The sequence below is a fragment of the Dryobates pubescens genome, chromosome 1 (genome assembly GCF_014839835.1).
Source record: "Dryobates pubescens isolate bDryPub1 chromosome 1, bDryPub1.pri, whole genome shotgun sequence".
NCBI classification, from domain to species: Eukaryota; Metazoa; Chordata; class Aves; order Piciformes; family Picidae; genus Dryobates; species Dryobates pubescens.
In genome coordinates this window covers 28,163,457-28,187,726 of record NC_071612.1, presented here as the reverse complement: position 1 = coordinate 28,187,726, position 24,270 = coordinate 28,163,457, and the positions used below count along the sequence as shown (strand labels likewise).

Sequence of the window (24,270 nt, the reverse complement as noted above, 5' to 3'; positions counted from 1 at the left end):
AATGTATCTGTAGCAGCTTCAGTTAGGAAGCAGCTGTTAGTAAAATTTTCCTACCAACCACTCTTGACTGGAGTCCCATCTAAAGACAGTGTTTCACTATATCTCACTGTTGACAGCTCTCCTGCCACCACTGCTATCATGTACAAGAATGGGGAATGGCAGGTCTGCAAAGAAAAAAAAAGACAACTATAATGGGACTTGTACTGCACATCATAAATGTGAAGTGGTGACTTATACTTCTTACAGAACCCTTGTTACATCAGGAAGATTTAGTAAGCAAGTACAAAACCTTGAAGAACATTCCCATCTGCTGCTTTTGCTAATATCCTAGCAGTCAGTTGAGCGTAGAAAGGAGTGTGGTCTAAGGAAATTCAAACCGGATTTACCAATGCAACCCTTGTTAACACTGTGATACGTCTGATGGCCTGAAGGTATTAACAAAATCCACGGAGCTACTAAGCCATAGTTCCTGCACCCATGCAGGACCAGTGAAAGATGTGCAAAACCATAGTATAGCTTTGTGTTCCTTGGAAATGTCAAAAGTGGAGGTCTTATTCTTATTTTGTTTTTGTTGTTTCACATTCTTCTGCTCACCTGCCTGAATTTAGCCACTAGGAAGATTCAGTTTTGCAACTGTCTGAAAGTGCTTGTTAGCTCTCTGTCAGAAGCATGCAATCAGCAGGCAGCCACTGGCTTTGGGCATTAGCTGCAGTGTTGCTTCTACCAGAGGCATTCAGGTCAAGATTTTAATTCAGAAATAATGGCTTTCTTCCTGCTTGCTGCCAGTGTAGGTGTCATTGACTCTGAAGAGAAAAAAAATCATTGCACAAAAACATCCCCAATGTCTGGACAGAAGGCGATGCCCATGAGTCAGCATCAGGCAGTGTGTTAGCTGGGAAGTTAGGCATGAACTGGAGCTGAGCAGGGTTCTGGTGGCTGTTGAGCTCATAAGGGGATGTGAGGGAAGTGAGCTGCTCAGGTGCACGAGCACTAAGTGTGTGAGGGGCTGGAGACTGCATTCAGTGATAACTTGGTTGGTGTAGGTGTGGAAATGATAATGCAAGCTCCAGAGTAAATTGGATGGGCTTGTCAAAGCCAAACCAGACAAAATGTTGCCATGGTTATTGAGTCACCCAAATAAAGAGAACACTGCTGTCTCTGAAGTACAAAGGCTCAGGATGGCTTTGTGGTCCTTCGCAAGGGCTGTGGGTAGAGATGAACATTCAGATCTGTTGCCTGCTGTCATTAGGGAATGCAAATCAGAGTGTGCAAATGAAAGCAGAGAGGTGACAAGGTGCCTCAGGAACCACCTTTCCTGGTTGATGCCTAAGAAGTTCTCCTGGGAGTTCAGACTGATTATCTATTCTGCATAATGTGTAGGCTGACTGATTTTATTAATTCTCAGTTATCTTTCAATATTATTTGCTTCATTAGTTCAGGCAGCCCAGGTACATGGCCACAAGCCCATAAATAAGCCTCAATGACCAATGCAGACCTGTCTTCATGGAGAATAATCCGCAGTTTAGTTTGTAACAATAAACAAAGACAAGCAGATTTCATCCCATTGTATTTAAGTGAAAATTAAATGGATTATTGCACAGTATACAAAAGGGGGACTGGGGTGTATTTATTATATTTTTAAAAATATTTCCCCCATATTTAAAATAGTGCTTCAGTACTATTGTCTACTAGGGAAATTATTTTTCTATGTGGTAGTCCTACAGATGTGTTCTCTAAAAGAATTCTTACTCTACTCAAATGAATTTGGAGTTTTGTGAGAAAAAGAGAAAAAAAGAAAAAAAGGAGAAAAGTGGAAAGAAACTCAGCACAATGACATAGAAAGTATCTAGCTACCAGGGGAAAACTGCCTGTGAAGATGAGGACCCAGCTTGAAGAATTTAGTGACAAGGGCAGCAAGGGCAAAGCAGGCCACTTTAAAACAGAGATGCAGTCTCTGGTGAGTCATTTGAATTTCATCAGCAGAGCAATTTTCATGCCATTTAGCCACAGCCACAGCAGGAACACAGAGGACTAAACATGTTAAAATTACAAAATACTACAAGAAAGGATTTGGACTTGTGGTCATTATATCTGACACAATACAGTGATGTGGGATGCTGAGTTAGTGCTGTAGCAAGGATTTTGTGTTTACAGAAAAATGTAGTATGCAACAGGAGAAAGGTCTGTAGCACATTCATTTCCATGTTTATGGTACATTAAGAATCCATCAGATACCAAGAAGAAAAGATTTCTGTCTCAAAACCAAAAAAACCCAAATGAAACAAAACAGCAAAACATCCCACACTCTTAGCAAGGTTTAGAATAATGACTCTTTTTTTTTTTTCTTCCAGACCCTTAGAGGAAACAGGGAATATTTTAATAATCATTTGTGTGCTGCAAGATCTTTTAACAAGTAATTAACAAGTGGATTTACGGCCTCACAAGAAGCATTTGGATTGAAAGGTTTAATGAATTCTAAACTGCTGTCCTCAACCACAACCTATGGTAGGATGCTCCCCCTTAAACTGGGAGAATGCCTTTCAGTGCTGCATGCTTCCGCAGTTCAGCCAGCCAGTGCACACAGGCACTCCACAGACACGCTGCAGTGCCAAAGCTCTTGGTGGAGAATGCACATTTCAGCTATGAACAACAAAGTGTAGCTTTATACTCCCAAGGAAAGACAGCCTGTCATACCTGGCACATACAGCATGGCAGTATTCAGTCATGGCATGGGCATTCATCTTCAGACCTGATAAGGTACATTAAGTAGTACTAAGAGGAGAGCTGAAGATTCTCATGTGTTTACAAAAAAATGTTTCTGACAGTAGAAAATAAAATCATTCAGGGAGCTTTGAAACATCCTTGGCTTTAATAAACTATCCTAGATGACTAGAGCACACCTAGATAAGGAGACCAGATGCTCCTTTAAGGGTAGCTGGGCAAGAGAACCATGAACAGGAGCAGCAGAGACAAAGCTGATTCACACAGGAGGGGAGCTAGTTGTAGCTCTCCTATCACAGAGAGGTCCTCCAGGAGCTCCAGAGGGGATGCAGGGAGTTGTCGTCTTTTGTTACTTCATCCCTTCATGCCTGCATCTACTCCTCTGGAGAAACAGACATTACTGTCTTTGCAGCCTTTTTTCCTCTCATTCTCCTCATGGTCAGACCATATCTCTTGTTTGGTATTTCAGGGAGGGTTTCGATCCTGAGCGCCCTGGTTTGCCAGGAGGTAAAAGCTAATTTCCTCTGAGCCATTTGGGACCTGAGGCTTGGGGGGGTAGAGAGTAGGGCAGAGGGTGGGTGTGGGGGGGTTAGGGGGCGAGTAGGTGGAAATTGAGGCCTGGGGTTTTGGCCTAATCGGGGGAGGCTTTGAAAAGGGTTTTTGGCTTAAAGAGGTTGTTGTAAGCCCCAGTGGAAGGACTGGGCTGAGCCTGAATGTGAATTTCGGCATTTTGACATTTCTGTATAAAGCTGTGAATAGTACTCCCATTTAAACTTCCAACTCTTTCCATGTGAGAACCTTTTTATTTTACTTCCCTTGAGGGGTAAAATGCAACTTCTGTCTGCTCTTAAAACTAAGCCAGTAGTGATGACCACAAACCTGGTCGGTAGCACTGATTGTTGGTAAGGACATGTGAGAAAGTTTGTTCACTTTGCAGCTGGGATGCAAAACTCAGTCACTGTTGACCAAAGCAAGAACCAGAGGCAAACCTGATCAGTAACACTGGTCAGTGAGAGAGCAACAAACTGCAGCTACACAGGACTTGCAGCTGATAAGGATATGAACTTGAGGGTTTATTTTTGCAGGCAGCCATGGCATGAACTAACAATATTTTTTTTTTTGGCTTGGTTCTTGGAAATCACATTCTGGTTTACACAGATTGAAACAAATTTTATCTTGCCTCAGTAGTTACTGAATATAATGCAGGAACAAAAAAAGTATCACAGATTGATAGAGCTGAAGCTTAGAAAGTACTGGTGTCACCTCTTTTAACCTTATGTAGTTTGTAGGCCAAACTTTACGTGCTAAAATCTATGTGAAGCCAATGTTTGCTCAAAAACATATCACCTAAGGAAAATCCAGCTGTGATTTAAATACTTCAAGCAAAAGAGAGACACAACCAAATCCCTTGTAATGTTTTCCCTATGACTAATTATGATCAGTGCTAAAAATAAAGACCTTATTACTAATCTGAATGTATCAACATGCAACTGTTAAGTATTCCCTCTGTGTTTGTTTTTTTCTGCTAAAAAAATCTGTGTATTATCATCCCAGTTTCATAAAAAATCATGACTCAATTAAACACCAACATGCCAAAGTAGGTGGTGAATAATGCCAGGCAAATCAAAACAGAAATGTATTGTATGCCAAACAGGATAGACACACATGGTAATCACTTGGTACAAGGAGCTAAGCAGTAACCCAGCATCTGAATCATCAAAATCCATCCATCACCTTATGTATGTGTTCAGGTTTTAGAGGAATAATCAAAACCAGCTTTGATTTGCCTTAACTGATTCTCAGCAACCTTTTGCAAGCATGTTTATGATGTGTAAATGTAGCTCATAATTATATATGTGCTTCCCAGTCATACTTGGTTTTTCCCCACCTCTAATCTGTGGATTCTCTTTATAGATATCCAGGTGGCTATAGCCAAGTGACTTCTGGGAGAATTAGTACTTCAAATGCCATTGCATGGTTACTTTGAGAAACTTAGTGCTCTTAAACACCCAAAGTATTTAAAACAAAGATAAATTCACATGCAAGCTGCTTCCTTTTTACATTTGGACTGGTTTAGGTACGATATAACAAGTAACCACTAAAAGTAGTTACTGGTGGATACTTGGCTGGTATAGAGCCCGTTGCCAGTCTGAGCCAGACTTCTTGACCATAGTTTAACTCTAATAAAGCATTTCCAGTAATGACTCTGTCAGTGAACTTGTTACTATTAATGTTTTCAGCCTGAAAAGTGAGTTTGTCTATTCCATCAATGACCAGATAGCCAGAGGCACGTGGACTGAATGACTCAATGGTGTATTCAAAAACATAGACGCCCAGATATGGAACGTGGAACTTCCCAGTTGCTGGGGCAAATGAAGCTCCGTAGTTGATGTCCAGATTGTTAAATCTGATGGGTCCTGGAGTTGTCATTCCGTATGTATGAGAGGCAAAAAAAGCCACCATAGGTGCGTATCTGTAAGATCCTTTTGAAAAATCTATGCAGGGAGAAAGGAAAATGTCAAGCAGTGTTACACTGTAGAATGGCAGCTCAGACCAGTCAGACCTGAAGCAGCCTTTCTGAAGGCACACAACCTAGCAGCTTCAGCAGCTGAAACACTATTTCCGCATCACTGCACAGAAAGCCACTCTCTCCACAGCACTGAGTATATCCACAACAGAATAATTCCAGAAACAGCAAGAGAACTTTGTGTTTGTCTACACTATGCTATCATTAGGTGGTTTTGTTTTTCCCTTCCCCCTTTCCCTCTCCACCTCCCCTCTCTCCCTCAAAGTTTTCCTAACCCCAGGTTTTCTTTCATTGTTCATACGTATGTGCTGAAGCCAAGAATTTTCTCCACAAATCTTAGAGAAGCACTGAGGAGGTTTAGCACTCCTGATGTCTAATGGTGGAATAAAAGCATATGTTTTCCTCTTCAAGCTGAGCCTGCACACTATGTGTCCCTGCCACTGTACAAATTATTTTATTTGCCATTCATATGCTGTCATGAGTGAGAAACAGCCAAAAGGCTGCTGAAAGCTGCATAAAATTCACATTCCATGTGGCCTGGATGCAAATTATTTATTTGTTTTATGGGCTGAGTAAGCACAGTTTGCACTTTTCTTTCTGAAATGTTTTTTTCAAAGGCTTCCTGCTTTGCTGGTGAAAACAAGAGGCAAGACTAAAAAGACTTCTTGAGGCCAAAGTCCTGCCTGTCATGGTAGCTACTCATATGTATGGAGCATTTATGGCCATGCTGAAGCTAGTACTCTCCACTGATGTGATTTTATCTCCCTCTTTGAATTCCCTATTGTCTTCAAAGGCATCTACTGCACACCCTCCTACTTTGCACAGCTCAGTGGGGAGCTTTCCAGCTATCAGTGCTGCTCCCAGCTCAACTTAATCCCAGCGTCTAGTCATACTACAGCAACAGATCATGAGCCACAGATGGAGATTGATGTCTTCAGCACACAGGACACTACTAGTTGAGTTTGCACTCATTAAAATGAAATGTGAGAATTTTGACCAACAAATGTTGGTTTAATTAGGCCCTGGGGCAGAGACCCATACTGCTGTTATATTGCACTACTAAATTGTTTACTTACCAACACTCAAAGAAGTGTCGCTCACCAGCTTGGTACTGCAGTTAACTCCTCCAAAGGGATGGCGACAAGCACAAACAAAACTCTGTCTGTCATTGATACAGGTTCCTCCGTTCTGGCATGGGGAACTAACACAAGATGAATACTGCCCTGTGACATTGGGAGGAAAACCAACAACCTCAGTTGCAATGTCATTACAGTGATACATCCCAGGTGCCTCTTTGTCAGTTCATAAAGCCGTTGGAATTTTGCTGAGGTTCTGTGTGGAGGCCAACTTTAGATCCCTTCCAGCCTATTCAAACTCCTCTCTAGTGTAGCCTCCCTCTTTGCCACACCCTCAGACAGCCTCCAAGATATTCAGAATTACCTATAAATGCTGAGTTCTAGTCTCGGGAGTATCTCACTGATGAGGATCATCAAGACATTGGGGATATCTGAACATCTAGGATAGTACAGACCAAGACACCCCTGTCAGCAAACGCCAACCTCCTTCATTTCTTCCCCCTTCTCCTCCATAATTTAATGACCTCCCTGCAATGTCAGTTTAAAGTGTGGCTACAACCAAGCATTAGGAAGTTCTCCTTCTGCTGCTCCCTACACAAGTCTTTCCATAATAATCTAAGGCAAGGTAGCCTTATAGGTGGCCCTCAAGACAGATTGAACCTGGAGAACATAAGGAGATGGGAGACTGAGAACCCACTCCTCCTTGCCATGGCATGACACAGAGACCTGTCTGCCCAACACCAGCTGCTCACTTCCCTCTTCCAGTTGGTCATGGTAGGCTTTTCGCATTGAGCCACACACAGCTGGCTCAGCCTCCTTCTTCCCTTCTTGTATGGTAGCCCTCAGACACTACAGGAAGCCAAGACACAACACAAGCTCCAAGCTTCAAGCTCCAAGCTGAGAGACTTTGAACTGATAACACTGCAGAAGTCCTACAGAAAGAAATGGCAAAACTTGGAAGAGACAATACTGACAAATCCAATGGTATTTCCTTCTTTTGGCAAGACAGAAAAGAAAAAGACATTTTCCTGATGGTTCAGGCAAATCTTTGCTTTGGTTGGTTTCACCAGATAAGGCACAAGAAGCTGGTCTGTTCAGACACAGTTTATCGTTGGGGGTAGCAAAACACAGGTTTTATACTGCTAGTGTGTAGGCTGAACTTTCTGGTCTATGACATTAATCAGCTAGATGTGTCACAATCATTGCAGGATAGTCTGGTTGCTGCTGCTGCAAGATTATAAATGTTATCCACAGCATTTTCAGTACTTTTCCCTGCCCATAAATAACTCATTTCCAGAACACCTACTAAGATGTCTCTGCAGTCAGCAGGGACATCCTCAACTAGATCAGGTTGCCCAGAGCCCTGTCCAGCCTCACCTGGAATATCTCCAGGGAAGGAGCCTCAACCACCTCCCTGGGCAACCTGTTCCAGTGTTCCATTACCCTCATGGTAAAGAACTTCCTCCTAATATCCAATCTAAATCTGCTCTGCTCTAGTTTGAAGCCATTGCCCCTTGTCCTGTCCCTGCAGGCCTTTGCAAAGAGTCTCTCTCCATCCTTCCTGTAGCCCCCTTCAGGTACTGGCAGGCTGCTATTAGGTCTCCCCAAAGCCTTCTCTTCTCCAGGCTGAACACCCCTAGCTCCCTTAGCCTGTCCTTGTAGCAGAGCTGCTCCAAGCCCCTGATCAATCTTGTGGCCCTCCTCTGCACCTGCTCCATCAGGTCTCCAGATCCTTTCTGTATCAAAGGCTCCAGACCTGCACACAGTACTCCAGGTGAGGTCTCAGCAGAGCAGAGCAAAGTGGCAGAATCACCTCTCTGGATCTGCTGGCAACACTGCTTTGGATGTAACCCAGGACATGATTTGCTTTCTGTGCTGCAAGCTCACACTGCCTGCTCATGTCCAGCTTCTCCTCCATCAGCACCCCTAAGTCCTTTCCCTCAGGGCTGCTTTCTATCACCTCCTCCCCCAGTCTATATTGATAGTGAGGATTGTTCCAGCCCAGGTGCAGAACGCTTACACTTGTTGAACCTCATGAGGTTCACCTGGGCACCACCTCTCCAGCCTGTCCAGGTCCCTCTGGATGCCATCCTGTCCCTCTGGTGTATCAACAACACCACTCAGCTTGGTGTCATCTGCAAACTTACTGATGGTGCCTGGATCCCTCTATGTCAGTGATACAAATATTAACCAGCACAGGTCCCAGTATGGACCCCCGAGGGACACCACTGTCACTGCTCTCCCTCTGGACTTCAAGCCATTGAGCACCACCCTCTGGATGTGACTATCCAGCCAATTCCTTATCCACTGAACATCCACCCAGCAAATTGACATCTCTCCAACTTGGCCAGCAGGATGCTGTGGGGACAGTGTCAAAGGCCTTGCAGCAGTCCAGACAGATCACATCCACAGGTTGTCCCTTATCCACTGACACAGTCACTTTGTCATAGAAAGCCACTAGGTTGGTCAGGCAGGACCTGCCCCTAGTAAAGCCCTTCTGGCTGCCTCGAATCACTTCCCTGTCCTCCATGTGCCTTAGAATGGCAACTCTTCCTGACATGTGAGCTGGCCAGATAATGCCCAGCTGATAGGGAGAAATCTACCAGTCAGTGTTGCTCAGTTCTGAGGCAGTAAGTACTGAATTTAGCTGTGCAATGTATTGTCACAGTAGTTTGAGAGGAGGAGCACCACATTAAACTTGCTGTGAAAATTTCTAAACACAAAGTGTTCTCAAGCCATACATTTTTTATTTCTGTGACTGTGGTCAAACAGAAGTCAGTTGTTTTAGAAAATGACCATTTGCTTTGCCAGGAATCATGTGCCAGCAGAGCTCTGAAAAGAGGACTCACGGTCCGGTCATGGCAAACCTAGATTGGTAGGTGGGGCTGAAAGGGCCTTCCATAAAAGGGTCTACTTATTTCCAGTGAAATGTTGAACTGGATCTTCACATAGATGTTTCAGTAATGCTCACAGTTATCTTCAGATTCCCACCCAGCCATGTCACAGACTGTTGCATTAAGGTAAACTGTTTCCATGAGAAATTGCAGAGCGCTAGAGCACATTGTAGGGATTGCATTTACACTGATGGAGTATAGGGACTTCAACACAGCAGTAATTCTTTTTGCAGAAAATAACATCCATCCCATAATGCCTCAAATCAAGAAATTTAGGACAGTCATGAGTGGGGTCATGACAGCTGCACAGGCAGCTGGACTTGAGAAAATGATGTTTTTCTTCTCAGATAGTAGTTTTGCTGCACACTTAATTGAAGTTATTTTTCACTCATATCTACCAAGTATCCAGAGCATTTCACTCGCATTTAGCAAGCATCCACATGTTTACCAAGTGTGAAAGGAAAGCAGAAAAGGAAGGCAAACAGCTGATTGTGCTGACTGTATCTCATTCCCAAAATAGAAAAGCTTTGTGTAAGAACACAACAGTTCTCTGCTAATTTGCCTCTGCTTACAAGAAGTAAATCCAAGAAACAGGAAAACAATCACAAAAAGGAAATGATAATGAGATTGAGGGTAGTGTTTTACAGTCTGCTGAGAGAGGACTGTTTGAACTTAACCTTGGAGTTAAACCAAATTCAGACCTAGCTTTATCTGCACTAAATTAACCCCCTAGGTACAGCTTTGCTTAACAGCAGCTGAGGAGCCTCATCCATTCGCTAGAATTAGGAGAATGTGTGAAGAGGTTTGAGTCAAGTTAGGTTTTTCAGAGTAGAATACATAGAATACATAGAATAAACCAGGTTGGAAGAGACCTTCAAGATCATCGCGTCCAACCCATCAACCAATCCAACACCACCTAAACAACTAACCCACGGCACCAAGCACCCCATCAAGTCTTCTCCTGAAAACCTCCAATGATGGCGACTCCACCACCTCCCCAGGCAGCCCATTCCAAAGGGCAATCACTCTTTCTGTATAGAACTTTTTCCTAACATCCAACCTAAACCTCCCCTGGTGCAGCCTGAGACTGTGTCCTCTTGTTCTGGTACTGGCTGCCTGGGAGAAGAGACCAACCTCTGCCTGTCTACAACCTCCCTTCAGGTAGTTGTAGAGAGTAATAAGGTCACCCCTGAGTCTCCTCTTCTCCAGGCTAAGCAACCCCAGCTCCTTCAGCCTCTCCTCGTAGGGCTTGTGTTCCAAGCCCCTCACCAACTTTGTTGCTCTTCTCTGGACTCGTTCCAGCAAGTCAACATCCTTCCTAAACTGAGGGGCCCAGAACTGGACACAGGACTCAAGGTGTGGCCTAACCAGTGCAGTGTACAGGGGCAGAATGACCTCCCTGCTCCTGCTGGCCACACTGCTCCTGATGCAGGCCAGGATGCCATTGGCCCTCCTGGCTGCCTGGGCAATGTCCTAGATCCCCACTGAGCAGGTCATTTCCCTGTACCTTTCATGTGCTGTTACATCAATGTGCTTTTGCTGTCATTTTTGGCTGAGGCTGCTCGTCTGCCCAATATTTTCTTTTCCTTTTCCCTTGCTGAAGGGCACCTTAAGACACTACATCCATTTTCTCTGCTTAAGGTGAAGGTGCCAAGAGATTCAGATTAGAAAAATATTTCCTACTATATTACATGGCCTGTTTTTAATTAATTAATCTGTTTTTAATGGTAAAAAGAACCCTAGGGAAGGTGTGGGCCCCCTCAGAAAGGGAACAGGTGAGCTGCTGATGAGTGACATAGGGAAGGCTGAGGTTCTCAAGGACTTCTTTACCTCAGTCTTCACTGGCAAGGGCTCCAGCCACCCTCCTGGAATAATGGAAGGTGAGGGCAGGGACTGGAAGAAGGAACTGCCCATACTGAGTGAAGATCAGGTTGTGACCATCTAAGAACCTGAAAGTGTTCAGGTCCATGGGACCCAATGGGATACACCCAGGGGTGCTGAGGGAGCTGGGGAGGAGGTTGCTAGGCCACTCTCCATCATATTCCAAAAGTCCTGGCAGTCTGGGGAGGTTCCCAGGGACTGGAAAAGGGGAAACATAACTCCCATTTTCAAGAAGGGCAAGAGGGATGGCCCAGGGAACTATAGGCCAGGCATTGTCACCTCTCTGCCTAGTAAAAGCATGCAGCAGATCCTCCTGGAGGCACTGCTGAGGCAGAAGAATGATGAAGAGGTGACTGGGCACAATCAGCAGGGCTTCACCAAGGGCAAATCCTGCCTGACAAACCTGGCGGCCTTCTGTGACAAGGTCACAACATCAACAGATGAAGGCTGAGCAACTGACATCATTGACCTGGACCTGAGCAAAGCCTTCAACACTGTCCCACACCACATCCTGGTCTCCAGGCTGGCGCAGGAAGGGTTCCATGGATGGAGCATTCAGTGGATAAAGAATTGGCTTGAGGGCTGCACTCAAAGGGTGGCTGTCAATGGTCCATGGCCAAGTGGAGGCCAGTGACAAGTGGAGTCCCTCAGGGATCAGTACTGGGACCAGGCTTGTTTAACATCTTTGTTGTTGACATGGACAGTGGCATTGAGTGCATCCTCAGCAAGTTTGCTGATAACACCAAGCTGTGTGGTGCAGCTGACAGCTGGAGGGAAGGGATCCATCCAGAGGGACCTGGACAGGCTGCGAGCAACCTGTTGTGGTGTGAGGTGTCCCTGCCCATGGCAGGGGGGTTGGAACTAGATGATCTTTGAGGTGCCTTCCAACCCTAACAATTCTATGATTCTATTATTTCAGCTGAGAGTCAGATAAATAAGACACAGAAAATGAGAATGAAAAGAAATTACCTCCCTCTTACATGGCTGCACTATTTAAATGCATAAAGTTGCACTCTCAAGTATTCATGTTGGTAGGAGGGTGGCATAGAATAGAATAGAATAGAATAGAATAGAATAGAATAGAATAGAATAGAATAGAATAGAATAGAATAGAATAGACCAGGTTGGAAAAGATCTTCAAGATCATCAAGTCCAACCTATCACCCAACACCATCTAATCAACTAAACCATGGCACCAAGTGCCTCATCCAGTGATGATGACTCCACCACCTCCCTGGACAGCACATTCCAATGGCCAATCTCTCTTTCTGTGAAGGATTTCTTCCTAACATCCAGTCTAATCCTCCCCTGGTGCAGCTTGAGACTGTGTCCTCTTGTTCTGGTGCTGGTTGCCTGGGAGAAGAGACTAACCCCCACCTGTCTACAACCTCCCTTTAGGTAAGCCACAATTAATACAAGACAAGCAACAAGAGAGTGCATTCACCTTGGAGAGCAAGGCAGCCTGGAGATTCTTGAGAGAACAGGCAGGACACTAAATGGCAACAGGAAAAGAGGAAGTGAGATAAGCTGCCCTCAAGCTGCATCATGCATTTCTGCAGAACAGTGCATTGGAAGGTAGGAGCAGACTTCATCCAGCACCAAAACTAACTGAAGAGTTCACTGTATGTTTTCTTCTTTGAAGGCTGTCATTTCCCATATGTTAGATACCAGAAGTTGTCTTAAAACCATCACTTTTCTTCACCCTGGTCCGCCATTACAGTTAGTATCATCCCCCATATATATTGCAGCCTCTAGCTGACATAAACCTTTACTTTTGATCATTCCATAGCATGAGAAGTCTTCAAATCTTTATGTTCCTGCATATGGAACACAATCTTGTCGCAAGAAGGGGTCGGCAACGATCAATATGATCCACGAAATCCAACTTTATTGAGCGTCAGACACTTCTTATATACAGCAGCCTAGCTGACAACCCCACCTTCTGCGGTTAAACATCCTGCTTTCCCATCCTGATGAGATAATCACAAGAATTCTGTTTTACATTCTTCTTTACTTGTTATCGCCTGTAAGGGCTTAGTGACCTTGCTTTGGTATCCTGTTATCCTTTGCAGGCAGCTGCAGGCACAGCTACAAGGCCATGGTGGCCTGGCTGCATCAACACACTAGCTTACTGGGAGCAGTAAATAACAAGATGGAGTGCGGCCTACATACTCTTGTTCAAACAGTTGTTCCATAGAACCATGTCTTTGCAAGCCATTCCGCAACACAATCTCTCATTGTTTCTCTTTGATTTCAACTAATTACTGTGGAAAGTAACAGGGCAAAGTCTGAACACATTAAAGCCAATTAAAACCTCAATCTCTTAGAGCAGATTCAAATAATGAAGACATTGGAATCAATGACAATTGTCATTCACCTCCTTCTAGAATTCTATTCTCATCTTGTTGAGTTAAAAAGATGATGTAAGATCAAATGCATGGTATAATTAGTCAGTTATGCCTTAGGGTTTCCTCTGGAAACTTTAGTAAAGTCAGCACATATCTCTGGATGGTCTCCTGGAACTTGAGGGAAAAAGGTTTCCTAGAGAAGTAAAACCTATGCAAGCAGAAGATGGATACTTGTTAGTCCTACTCCTGTAACTTACAGAAGAGTAAGGTATGACTTTGTTCAGCACAAAATACCATGGAGTGCAAGCACTGCATAAACATTGGTGTGGAGAAACCTTGCTGAAAACCAGGGCTTGTCAACACCTGCAGAGATCTGCACTTTTCCTGTGAGTGAGAATATAATCAATGTTATCAAGGAGGCTATTTGTTAAAATTCATTATGATATAAATAATAAAAATGAAATTTATTAATTTATTAATGTGGACTAAAAAGCAGAGCAGGTGGCAGCTTCCTGGGCTCCAGGCAGGTCGCACTACAGATATTTTCCAACAAAGTAGGACACTTGGAAAGGATCAAACGAATCCCTTAATTTTATTTCTGAAGAAAGGTTTTTGATTTCCATTCTGTGTAGTGGCAGGAACAGGCAGAAAACAGAAACACAGAATCACAGAATGTTAGGGGTTGGAAGGGACCTTCAGAGATTATTGAGTCCAAACCCTCTGCCAAAGCAGGATCACTTAAGGCAGGCTACACAAGAACACATCCAGGTGGGTTTTGAAAGTCTCCAAAGAAGGAGACTCCACAACCTCTCTGGCACACCTGCTCCAGGGCTCCATCACCCTTACTGTAAAGAAGTGTCTCCTCCTGATGAGATGGAACCTCCTGTGCTCTAGATTGTACCTGTTGTTCCTTGTCCTATCACAGAACACCACCCAAAATAGCTTGGCACTTTCACCTTGCTGCCTACCCCTGAGATATTTATAGATGTTGCTAAGATCCCCTCTCAAACTTCTCTTCTCAAGACTAAAGAGCTCCAGGTCTCTCAGTCTTTATTCTTAGGAGAGATGTTCAAGTTCTGCAGTCATCCTCATGGCTGTCCATTGAACTCTCTCCAGCAGATCCCTGTCTCTCTAGAATTTACATAATATTCCAGGTCTTAGCAGGGCAGAGTAGAGGAGTGGAAGAACCTCCCTAGCCCTACTGGACACACTTTTCTTAATGCACTCCAGGATGCCGTTTGCCCTCTTGGCCACAAATGCACATTGCTGAAATGACATTGGCCTTTTTAACACTAAAAAAAAAAAGAAAAAGGCATTTATAATATAAACTATTCAAATTACTTTGCAGTAAGAATGTGACAAATCTTGGTGCATTTTAAAGTGTGACTTTCTGTTGGAATACCTGTGTACTGTATCATCTTTACCTGAAAAGATAACCAAGAACTGAAATCTTTCAGTGGGGGTGGCTTAAACAGAAGCTGAGCTATGCATGGGACTGGGGCTTTAGAAAACATCCTTTCTATTGATTATTGCAAAGTGCTGTGCCTAGGACAGGAGAAGATAAAGGGGGGAGAGGATGAAAGGGAGGAAAGAGGTGTTGAAAGAGAGAGGGAGAAGGAGATTGCCCATGGTGAGCACATGAGCAAGAGTGGCAGTTCTTACTGCAGGCATGCAGGCATCTGCTTAAAAGTGTATTGGGTTTGGATGAGCTGGAGTTAAATCTCTCCAAAGCATCTTTCTACTGCTGTGTTTTGCAGTGCTGTAGCTGAGTGTTGATACCACAGAAGTGTTTTGGCTACTGCTGAACAGAGCACCCGGGCTGTGCTTCTCCAACATTTCCCCCCACAACTGCACACTGAGGAGTGGGCAAGATCTTGGGAGGGGAGATGGCCAGGCCAGGTGACCCAAACTGGCCAAAGGGGCATTCCATGCCAGGTGATGTCAGCTCAGATCGAAAAGCTAAGTGAAAGAAGGCAGTGTGGGGGCATTGGTTGGTGGTGTCTGTCCTGCGGAGCAACCACTACAGGTGTTAGAACCCTGCCTCCTGGGGGTGACCAAACACCACCTGCTGATGGGCAGTGGAGAGCATCAGCCTGGTTTGCTCTTGCTTCTGCAAGTGGCCTTTGCTTGTGCTTCCCATTATTAAATTGCTTCTATCTTGTTAGGGGCCTTTAGTTATATTTTCCCCTCTCCCCTGTCCATCTAAGAAGGGGAGTGGTAGAACAGCTATGATGGGCATCTGGCCCCCAGCCAGGGCCAAACCACCACAAATAGGGACCAAATATAGTTTCAGAAATGTTCGTAAGTCTTAGAATGCTTTCCAGAAAAGTTAGGTATGGGTCTTCAAAAGTATCTGAACATCTATCTGTCATTTAGGAATCTGTCTCACTTTAATAAGAAATAGAGTCTCCTGAGGATTTCTAGTCATTTAACCACTGCTAGATTTTCCCAGAAAATCTATATTTCTCCAAAACATTCACCTGTGCTATTGATTTTCACTCAAGTCTGATTCCAAAAGTTATAACTCAGAGTTTGTACTTCTGCGAATTCTTCCGTATGAGTTTATGCCACACGATGACCTTTGCATTTAAGTTCAGCATGGAATGGAAGCTCCTGCTCAGCTTAGCCATTCTCCAGATGGACTTGTGTCAAACCTACTTAATTGACTGGGCTCCTGATTCTGCAAGAACACACTGATGTAATTGTAACTGCACTAATAATCTCAATGAAGTGCTGAAGGAGCTGTAAAAAGCCTCATTACATTCATTTGGTGCATTCATTTGCTTCAAGTTTTTGATACTTCTAATCCCTGCTGACACTGCAAAGTACTGATGCAACTCCAGATTTCTCTCTCAGCTCGTGTGTTTTTTAACTGCAATTGCTAATTGAGATGCAGGCACAAAATTCTTTAGTTCTGGTTGTGTCTAAATTGTCAGTCACATTTGAAAGGTAAGGTTCTCAGCTGAGTGTGTGCCTGCACAGATATGTTAACCTCAACAGATGTGAATTCATTAAGGAAAAATAAATGGAGCTTCTAGATGGCTTAGTACAGTCCCCTCATAAGAAAAAATAAATTCTCTTGCAAGCAAGAGACTAGAGTAACCTGAAGTTCCTCTGAAACACTCTTTATGGCAGCCTTTGGACTTTTTATCCACTCTCAGTCAAGTTCTGCCACCTCATGGTTACAAGAGCCTTTGTTACAAAGCCTCTGATTTTGAGCAGAATAAGATGCATTACCTGGATCTATGGCGTTATCTGTGTTTCTCTGGCTCCGGCTTGCCAGGCTAATGGTGACATTTGCTGCTCCTTTTTTCACTGGGGCTGGTTTCATTATAACTGGTTTCACTTGCTTCTGAGGTTTGGTGATGTTGTTCATTGCATTTGCTACTGTTACACCAACATGCTGTGTTAAATTTGTCAAGATCGCTCCTGCTTTTATTTCAAGCACAGATTCCATGAGGTCTTTCAGGCCTGTCTGTAGCAGGGGGATATCTGGCTGTGCGAGTTTAATCAGCACAGGGATGCTGGCATTCACTTTTTGGATGCTGCTGTTGGTATCCTGACACAGCCCCCAGGCCTCATGGGCAGTCTTGTTCAGAAGCAGTATGCTGTTTGAGAAGCGGATCGACTTGGCTTCCAGGGCCTTGACCCTGGAACTCAGGGACTGGAGCTGAAGTGAGACCACTTGTTCTTTCTCTGTCGAGGCAGCTTTGGCTTTTTTCAGCAAGTCACAATTGTTTGCCAAAAACTTGGAAATTTTTGACTCCACATTCAGAAGGCGAACCTCGTGGTCCTTCGATTCCTCCGCAGAGCCACGTATTTTTTCTTCCAGCCGGATGATATCTTGTTGTTGACTGCCTACTTTTGATGAAGTATCATTTAAAACAGAGAACACTCTTCTGAAATTGTGGAGGATGCTTTTGTCAGACTCCCTGTATGGAAGGTCAGAAAGTGATGGCATTACTTGTGGAGTGAATTCATCCTTCTGGCCAACACGCAGCGTCTGGAGGGACTCATTCAATGGATGGAACTGGAGAGTGAAAGCCAGTTTCTCAGTTCTGCCACAGCAGACTTCATTCTCATTTCTTAGAGCACGTAGAGTGTCTCTCAGTACATAGTTATCTTGAAGAGAATCGATAGCACTGTTTATTACTGTCATGGTCTTGTTTAATCCATCCTCTATTTCCATGGAGCATTCATTAACACGACGCTCAAACAGTTCCTGATAAGCCTGAGATTCATTTTTAAGTCCTTCCTGAGATTTGGAAAGCTCCTCAATTGTGGAACTCATTTTGTCAATGACAGTAGTGAGATTTTGAAGTTTCTCATTGATTTCTTTGTCTTGCATTTGCTGTTCATACTCTGGTGTCAGACTGAAAGGTACCCCTTGTTCAATCAAGGGTTGCAGGATCTCCATATCATAGCACAAATCATTAATTTGCTCAGTCATTTTGTTCATCTTACTGTCCAAAGGGAGGACGAGGTCAGCAAGACTTTTGTTCAGGACAAGCACATTCTCCTGGGCTGCTGCCAGCTGTGTTTGGAAATCCCTTCTGCTCTCTGACAACATGTCATCACAGACCCCCAGAAGAGAGTCTTTCTGAATTTCCAGTGCAACACTGAGATTGCTGATCTTGCTGTCTTGGACTCTTAAGTCATCATAGATCTGCAGCACCATCATACCTTGCTTCTTGACTTTCTCATGCAGTGTGATGATGTACCCTGTAACATTGTGATCTGTGACTTTATCTGCCGAAGGGATGTTTTGACTTGAAGACTGTTCAGCAGATAGCAATTGTTCATGAGCATTTTTCATTTCAGTAAGAGTCCTATTTAAAGATTCATAATAAATGACATTTCTTGACTGCTGATGCTCCAGGTTATCTTCCAAGGATTTCTGCTTTTCCTGTAAAGCTTTCATAGGCTTGTCACAAGTAAGAGTCATTTCCTCTTTCATCTGCACCATATGACTCTTTAGCTCCAGAATGTCAAGCTTTGTTGGCCCACTGTCTTTCTCCTGAGCAAATTTCTGTTGTATTTCATTCAGATATTTTAGTAATTCTTTTGCATTTTCAAGATCATCTGACAAACTAGACACAGTTTTGAAAACTTGAGCTGTGCTCTCTTGTATTTCACCTTGAAATACTTTCAAGTGTTCTCTGACAATGTCTTTGACTAATTCATTAATACTGCTGGAGTTGAGACCTTTGGGGAAGGGAGAAATACAGAAACAATCAAACCAATTGGGTTAACAACATCTGATGTTTTTCTACGATGTGAGGAAACACAGTGCTGCGCAGAAATAAAACATACATGTCCCTGCCCCAATTTACCCACCCAGTAAGCAAAATTTAAACCTGAGAGATGTAGAGGCTGGCTAATAGCACTTGACTTATTCCTGTTTCTACTGAAATGAATGGGAGTTTTGCAGTTATTTTGAAAAGGCAGTTTTGGACTCTGCATGTGGTAACAACTTTGATTCCCAAGCTAAGCTGGTTCTGAGTACTACAGTGAGGATATTTGTGTGCTTTTGTGGCTTGCTCACACAAAAATGATGTGTCCCCTCTCCAACAGGAATGTAAGAAAAAAACATCTGTTTGATCTACATTATGGTCAAGAAGTAAAAGCATGTACTGTATGTGCTAGGTGATCATACAACCCACTACAGTGAGAAAGGAGCAGGATAAAAAGAATAGCAAAAGTCAGACATTTTAAACATGCAAAGCTTTAGTTAGTTTTGCATGCTACAACTCTTTAAACAACTCCTAGAAATAAGTTAGGAAGAAGTGAATGTAAATAGCATATAGCCCTAAATGGGTTAAGAGAGTCATAAAATAGTGTTCCTTAAGACTGCTGCATAACATGTTTGAATTTAGTGAGAGCAGTAGGTAATGCTGTGGTATGAGATTAGAAGGATGCTTTTGATTTGTTCTCCAATATCCAGATAAAACACTGAAGCATCCTTTGCACAGTTTTTTAAACCCTATGAAGACTTGCAGCCAATTTGTGATATCATGGTTAAATATTTCAACCTCTATAATGTCTTGGTGACCATCAGTTTGCTAATTACAAGTATATTGAGAAAGGTAGAAATTCTGTTGCCTTCCTGTATTTTCCTTTCAATTACTGGGTTTTATTGCTTCACCTCTAAAACAGCATGGCATGTTTTGAAACTTTATTTGAAAGCACATTCTCAGCAAGAGCAGCAAAATGGCAGGAAATCAGATTCATGAAACCCATCTCAACTTTGGGCTCCATGGGTGCAAAACAATTCCAAATAAAAATGGGTTTGTTCAGCCAGCTGGAAAGAAGCATAGTAGTTTTTTCTATTCAGGAGATCCACTTCAATTGTGAGCATGTTTCCAGCTGGAAACAGAGATAAAGTAGTTGTTAATATTAGCTTTTTATGAACTATAAATGAGGCTCAGTCTTCATTATCTCTGGTAAAATGGACAGTAAACATGCCTAGGGAAGAAATCAGTCACCTGTTCAGCTAGTGCTTTTTTTCAAGGCAGGATAGAAGAGGCAGGTACAAGTTTGTTAGTCTGAAAAAAAGACCCACTTCAGAAATACAGTATGGAGTTTCCTAAGCAATAAACTTAATTACTGTCAACTATGCTCACAGATCTCAGCATTTTTTACACAAAGAATAAACCTCACCAAAGTGATAATACTGAGATTCCCTTTATTATTTTACTTTTTGCTACCTGAACAGCAAGTAGGAAGTAAATGATTAGACAGACATACACACACAAGAATGCATATGAACAGGCACTGTTACACACAGAGCTTTGCAAGTGAGCTTCAGTGAAGGAAAACCAGTAACATGTGATACTTGAGAATAAGGATGTCCTGGCAGCTGAGAGGAGGAACCAATATATGAATGCAAGTAAAACCTCTTGCACTTTTAATGAGATTATAAATTTTAGTTTTTATTCCCTGGGTGAAATCCAAAGTGTGTAATCACTGTGAGTCAACATACACTCCCTTTGAGGTTTCAATTATTATTAGAAGAATAATATACAAAATAGGTGTATGTACGTGGGAGACTGAGTTAAGGTTATATATCCAGCCATAAGTGACTTGGAAGTGATTAAAACTCAGTTTCTTAGTTCATTTTTAAAAGAGTGTACATATTAATAATGAAGAGACAAGGAGTCTATAAAAAGGCTTGATGTGGAGTGAAAGGAGGAAGAAAGAATATTCAGAAGTAAGCAGAGTTTATTAAAAAGAGAGCACCAAATTATTTTTCCTACTTTCCACTTAAAGTCTTCTGAGTACTTAAAACGATTCAAAAAATGCACAACAGGCTTCACTAATCTAATTAAAGGAGCATATCAGATACTCCAGTGAGTGTTGCCCTGTAACAACAAATGATGGCTTTGCAGGACCAAAGTCTATCTACAGATGAAAATGAGAAATAAAGACTTGGTAAATTACTGAATTGCTGCTTCACAGAAGCAGACCTTCTGAAAACCCTGGTACAAAGATGAGTAGTCATAGAATTGCTGTGATAAGGAAAAAAGGTGATTAATGGATATGGGCATCATGGGAAGAAAATGGAAAAGCAGGGTAAGAAGGACAATATCTGAACAGCATGAGGGAATTAGAGACTCAACTCTTCTGCAAGAGCACATTGCTTCATGATGGCAGTGGTAGAGGGGAAAGTTGTGTTTTGCCTCAGGTGAGCTTCTAAGAGTAATATTTAGCAAGTGTGCCAAGACTGTGCAGCTGTACCAAGTTAGAGGACACAACGGAAACTCCTTCCAGCTCCTGCCACTCTAGGATGCTCTTTGCCCAGCTGGGGTATGCCTGACTGATACTTAATGGACAGGGGACCCAGCAATCGCATTTGCCCTGTGACATCCCCTATAAAAGCCAACAGAAACATTAACCTTATTCTGCCTCCCCTTCCCCTACATTTCTGCTGATTTCCTATGTACTAGCCAAGAATAGCCTGTATTTGAGTGTCCATAATTAAGGAGTCATTGAAAGTAGCTGGTAGCAGCATTTTCATTAGAGCTGCTTGACTGGGAGATAGACTGAAAATGTAAATCAAGAAAGGCCCAGCAGCTGGAGATTTCATCTAAGCAGGTATAGTATAGAGCACTGCAGATAAAAGCAATTGAGGCTTGAAACATGTTTGCAGAAAAGCATGAAATAATTGGGGGTGGGGGGCACATTGCAGTACATATTTTAATTAGAACTTGGATCCTTTAATACAGCTAGGGGAATGCAGAAGCAGGAGAACAGAATGCAGCAAAAGACCTCTTGGAATAGTATAAAAATGGCAGAATGAGTGGAATATAAAAAACAGAATGAAGATGAAGGGAAATAGGAAATATTCTAAAACAAATTTAATGTATGCTCAAAGTCAAGAATGCCATCTAGCAGTATGTGGAGAGGTGAAAGCAGGTCACTGAGAGATAGGATAAGCTTGATCCAGGGTACAAGAAAGCCATCTAGCATGTGGCACAAGCAACTCAGGAGACAAACAACTAAAACTACAAGACATGGGACCATACTTGGATAAATTTAAGGGATATGCAAAAGCACTTATTGTTCATTTCATTTATTTTGTTTTTCTCATGTAAGGAGCTTCAGTTCCCTTGTTCTATTTTTAAACAAGACAGACATCCTCTGGACTCCAACACATATAATACAGTTTGGGGAAAAGTCCTGAAAAATATTGCACATTAAGGAAATGCAAGCTTCTGCTCTAATATGTTTGTCAAGCACCATTTGTAGTTGGATAACGAAGAGATCTTGCCGCAGGACTCGCAAAGAACGGGTGCATAATTCTGCTGGGAAGAGTCTGCCTAACATCCAGATCTCAGGATGTTCAATTCTCATCTACTGAACATGAGTAGAGATGTTTAGTCAAGGTTGCCTAATATGATCAGAGGCAGATTATTCAGCAGGATGTTTGCCATGTTACAAATACAACAAGCACAGAATTCCTTATAATTTTTCCCCTGCATATGTGAATTATGGATTAAAGATTATTACTTAGATTTGGTACCAAAGCAAATGCTATGTTCTTTAGCAGCTGTCAGATAAACAAAAATCAGAGATAATATTTGCAGATGCTCTAAGTAAATAAAAACACCTTGGCAGTGGCTTAAGCTGACCATAAAGACAATGTAGCACCCAAGAATATAATTTTTATCACTATAAAACACACTATAACAAATGACAAAAAAATAAATCCTTTTACTATGAAATGAAACAAACTAAATAAATAAACAAAGAGTCCAACCTATAAATGCTGGGTAATAGAATAGGACAGTCTATGAGTCTTTTTAACTTTTTTTTTTTTTCTGGCACCTTGAAGAGGGTGAGTGATTACATTAATTTATTTGTCTTACCTTTTAGAAAGGATTGGAAGTCTTTGCCCTTATCTTCATTGATTTTGCCTTCCAGAAAAGAAAGCATCTTGCTCACATCATTCATTGCAGCAGCAATGCTGTCAACCTTCTTTTGTAGAAAAGTCAGTTTCATCTCCTGGTTGCTAATCTTCTCATTAATTCTTTGTGTAAGTGCTTGGTCACAGAACAAAATGAGGGAAAAAAAAGGTACTGTTAAAACATTGTAGGGGGAAAGAAAATAAAACGTAATTGACTTGAGAGACATCAGCTGTAAGCAGGCTGAAAAGTTTCTGAACTTTCAATCTTGAGTGAATTATCTTGATTTCTGTCATGTATCTTGTAGTAGTGACTTGCAGCAGCAGCTTAGCAGTAAGTAATTATTGAAGCATCTATATCCATTATGAAATATTTATAATTCCACAAGAGTATTTTCAATAGTTAGCATATTTTAATCATCATAATGCCATTCTTCCTCCATTTGGAACCCTATGGAATACTCTGATAGCTCTTATATAGTCTATCTCCTTTGACACAACCATGAAAGCATTGATTTGTTATTTACCATTTATAACATAACTTCCTGAATTTGCAAGGCCAGTGTCTAAAGGAATGCACAATCTTTTCAGGGTTGGAGTCAAATTTACTGATGATGGACTCAATGCCCTCATCCAGATCATCAGTAAAGAAATTGAACAGGATGGGGCCCAGCACTGATCCCTGGGGGACACCACTAGTGCCTGGGTGCCAGCTGGATGTGGCACCATTCACCACCACTCTCTGGGCTCAGCCTCTAGCCAGTTCCTAATCCAGCTCAGAGTGCTGTTGTCCAAGGGAGGGGCTGACAGCTTGGCCAGGAGTTTGCTGTGGGGGACAGTGTCAAAGGCCTTGCTGAAGTCCAGGCAGACTACATCCACAGTCTGCCCCACATCCACCAGGCAGTCACCTGAGCATTGAAGGAGATCACTTTGGTGAGGCAGGACCTGCCCTTCCTGAATCCATGCTGGCTGGGCCTGATCCCTTGGCCATCCTGTAAGTGCTGTGTGATTGCACTCATGATGACCTGTTCCATAATCTGAGGTCAGGCTGACAGGTCTGGAGTTTGCAGGTTCCTCCTTCCAGCCCTTTTTGTGGATGGGCATCATATTGGCAGTTTCCAGTCTTCTGGGACCTCTCCAGTGAGCCAGGACTGTTGAAAAATGATGGAGAGCGGCTTGGCAGCTCATCTGCCAGCTCTCTCAGCACCCTAGGATGGATCCCATCTAGTCCCATGGACTTGTGGGGATCCAAGAGGCTAAGGAGGTCTCTAACTACTTCCTCCTGGATCACAGGGGAACTATACTGCTCTCTGTCTCCATCTACCAGTTCAGGAGGCCAGTTATCCTGCAGTCCTCCTGCCTTACTGTTGAAAATAGAGGCAAAGAAGGTATTTATTTAGGTATTTACACTGCCTTTCCC

The 24,270-nt window shown here is 42.8% G+C and overlaps 1 protein-coding gene across 1 annotated transcript in view; it reads right to left on the bottom strand.

Annotated features, from left to right (window-relative positions):
• Nucleotides 1-4,794: 4,794 nt before the first annotated feature.
• The window catches only part of MMRN1 (multimerin 1), a 48,862-nt gene continuing 29,386 nt past the window's right edge, over nucleotides 4,795-24,270 (bottom strand). Inside the window, exons 5-8 of the mRNA XM_009905656.2 lie at nucleotides 22,816-22,989; nucleotides 16,685-18,652; nucleotides 6,325-6,471; nucleotides 4,795-5,216 (exon numbers count right to left, since the gene is read on the bottom strand). Coding sequence (XP_009903958.2) covers nucleotides 4,795-5,216; nucleotides 6,325-6,471; nucleotides 16,685-18,652; nucleotides 22,816-22,989 — 2,711 coding nt within the window. The remainder of the gene's footprint in view (nucleotides 5,217-6,324; nucleotides 6,472-16,684; nucleotides 18,653-22,815; nucleotides 22,990-24,270) is intronic.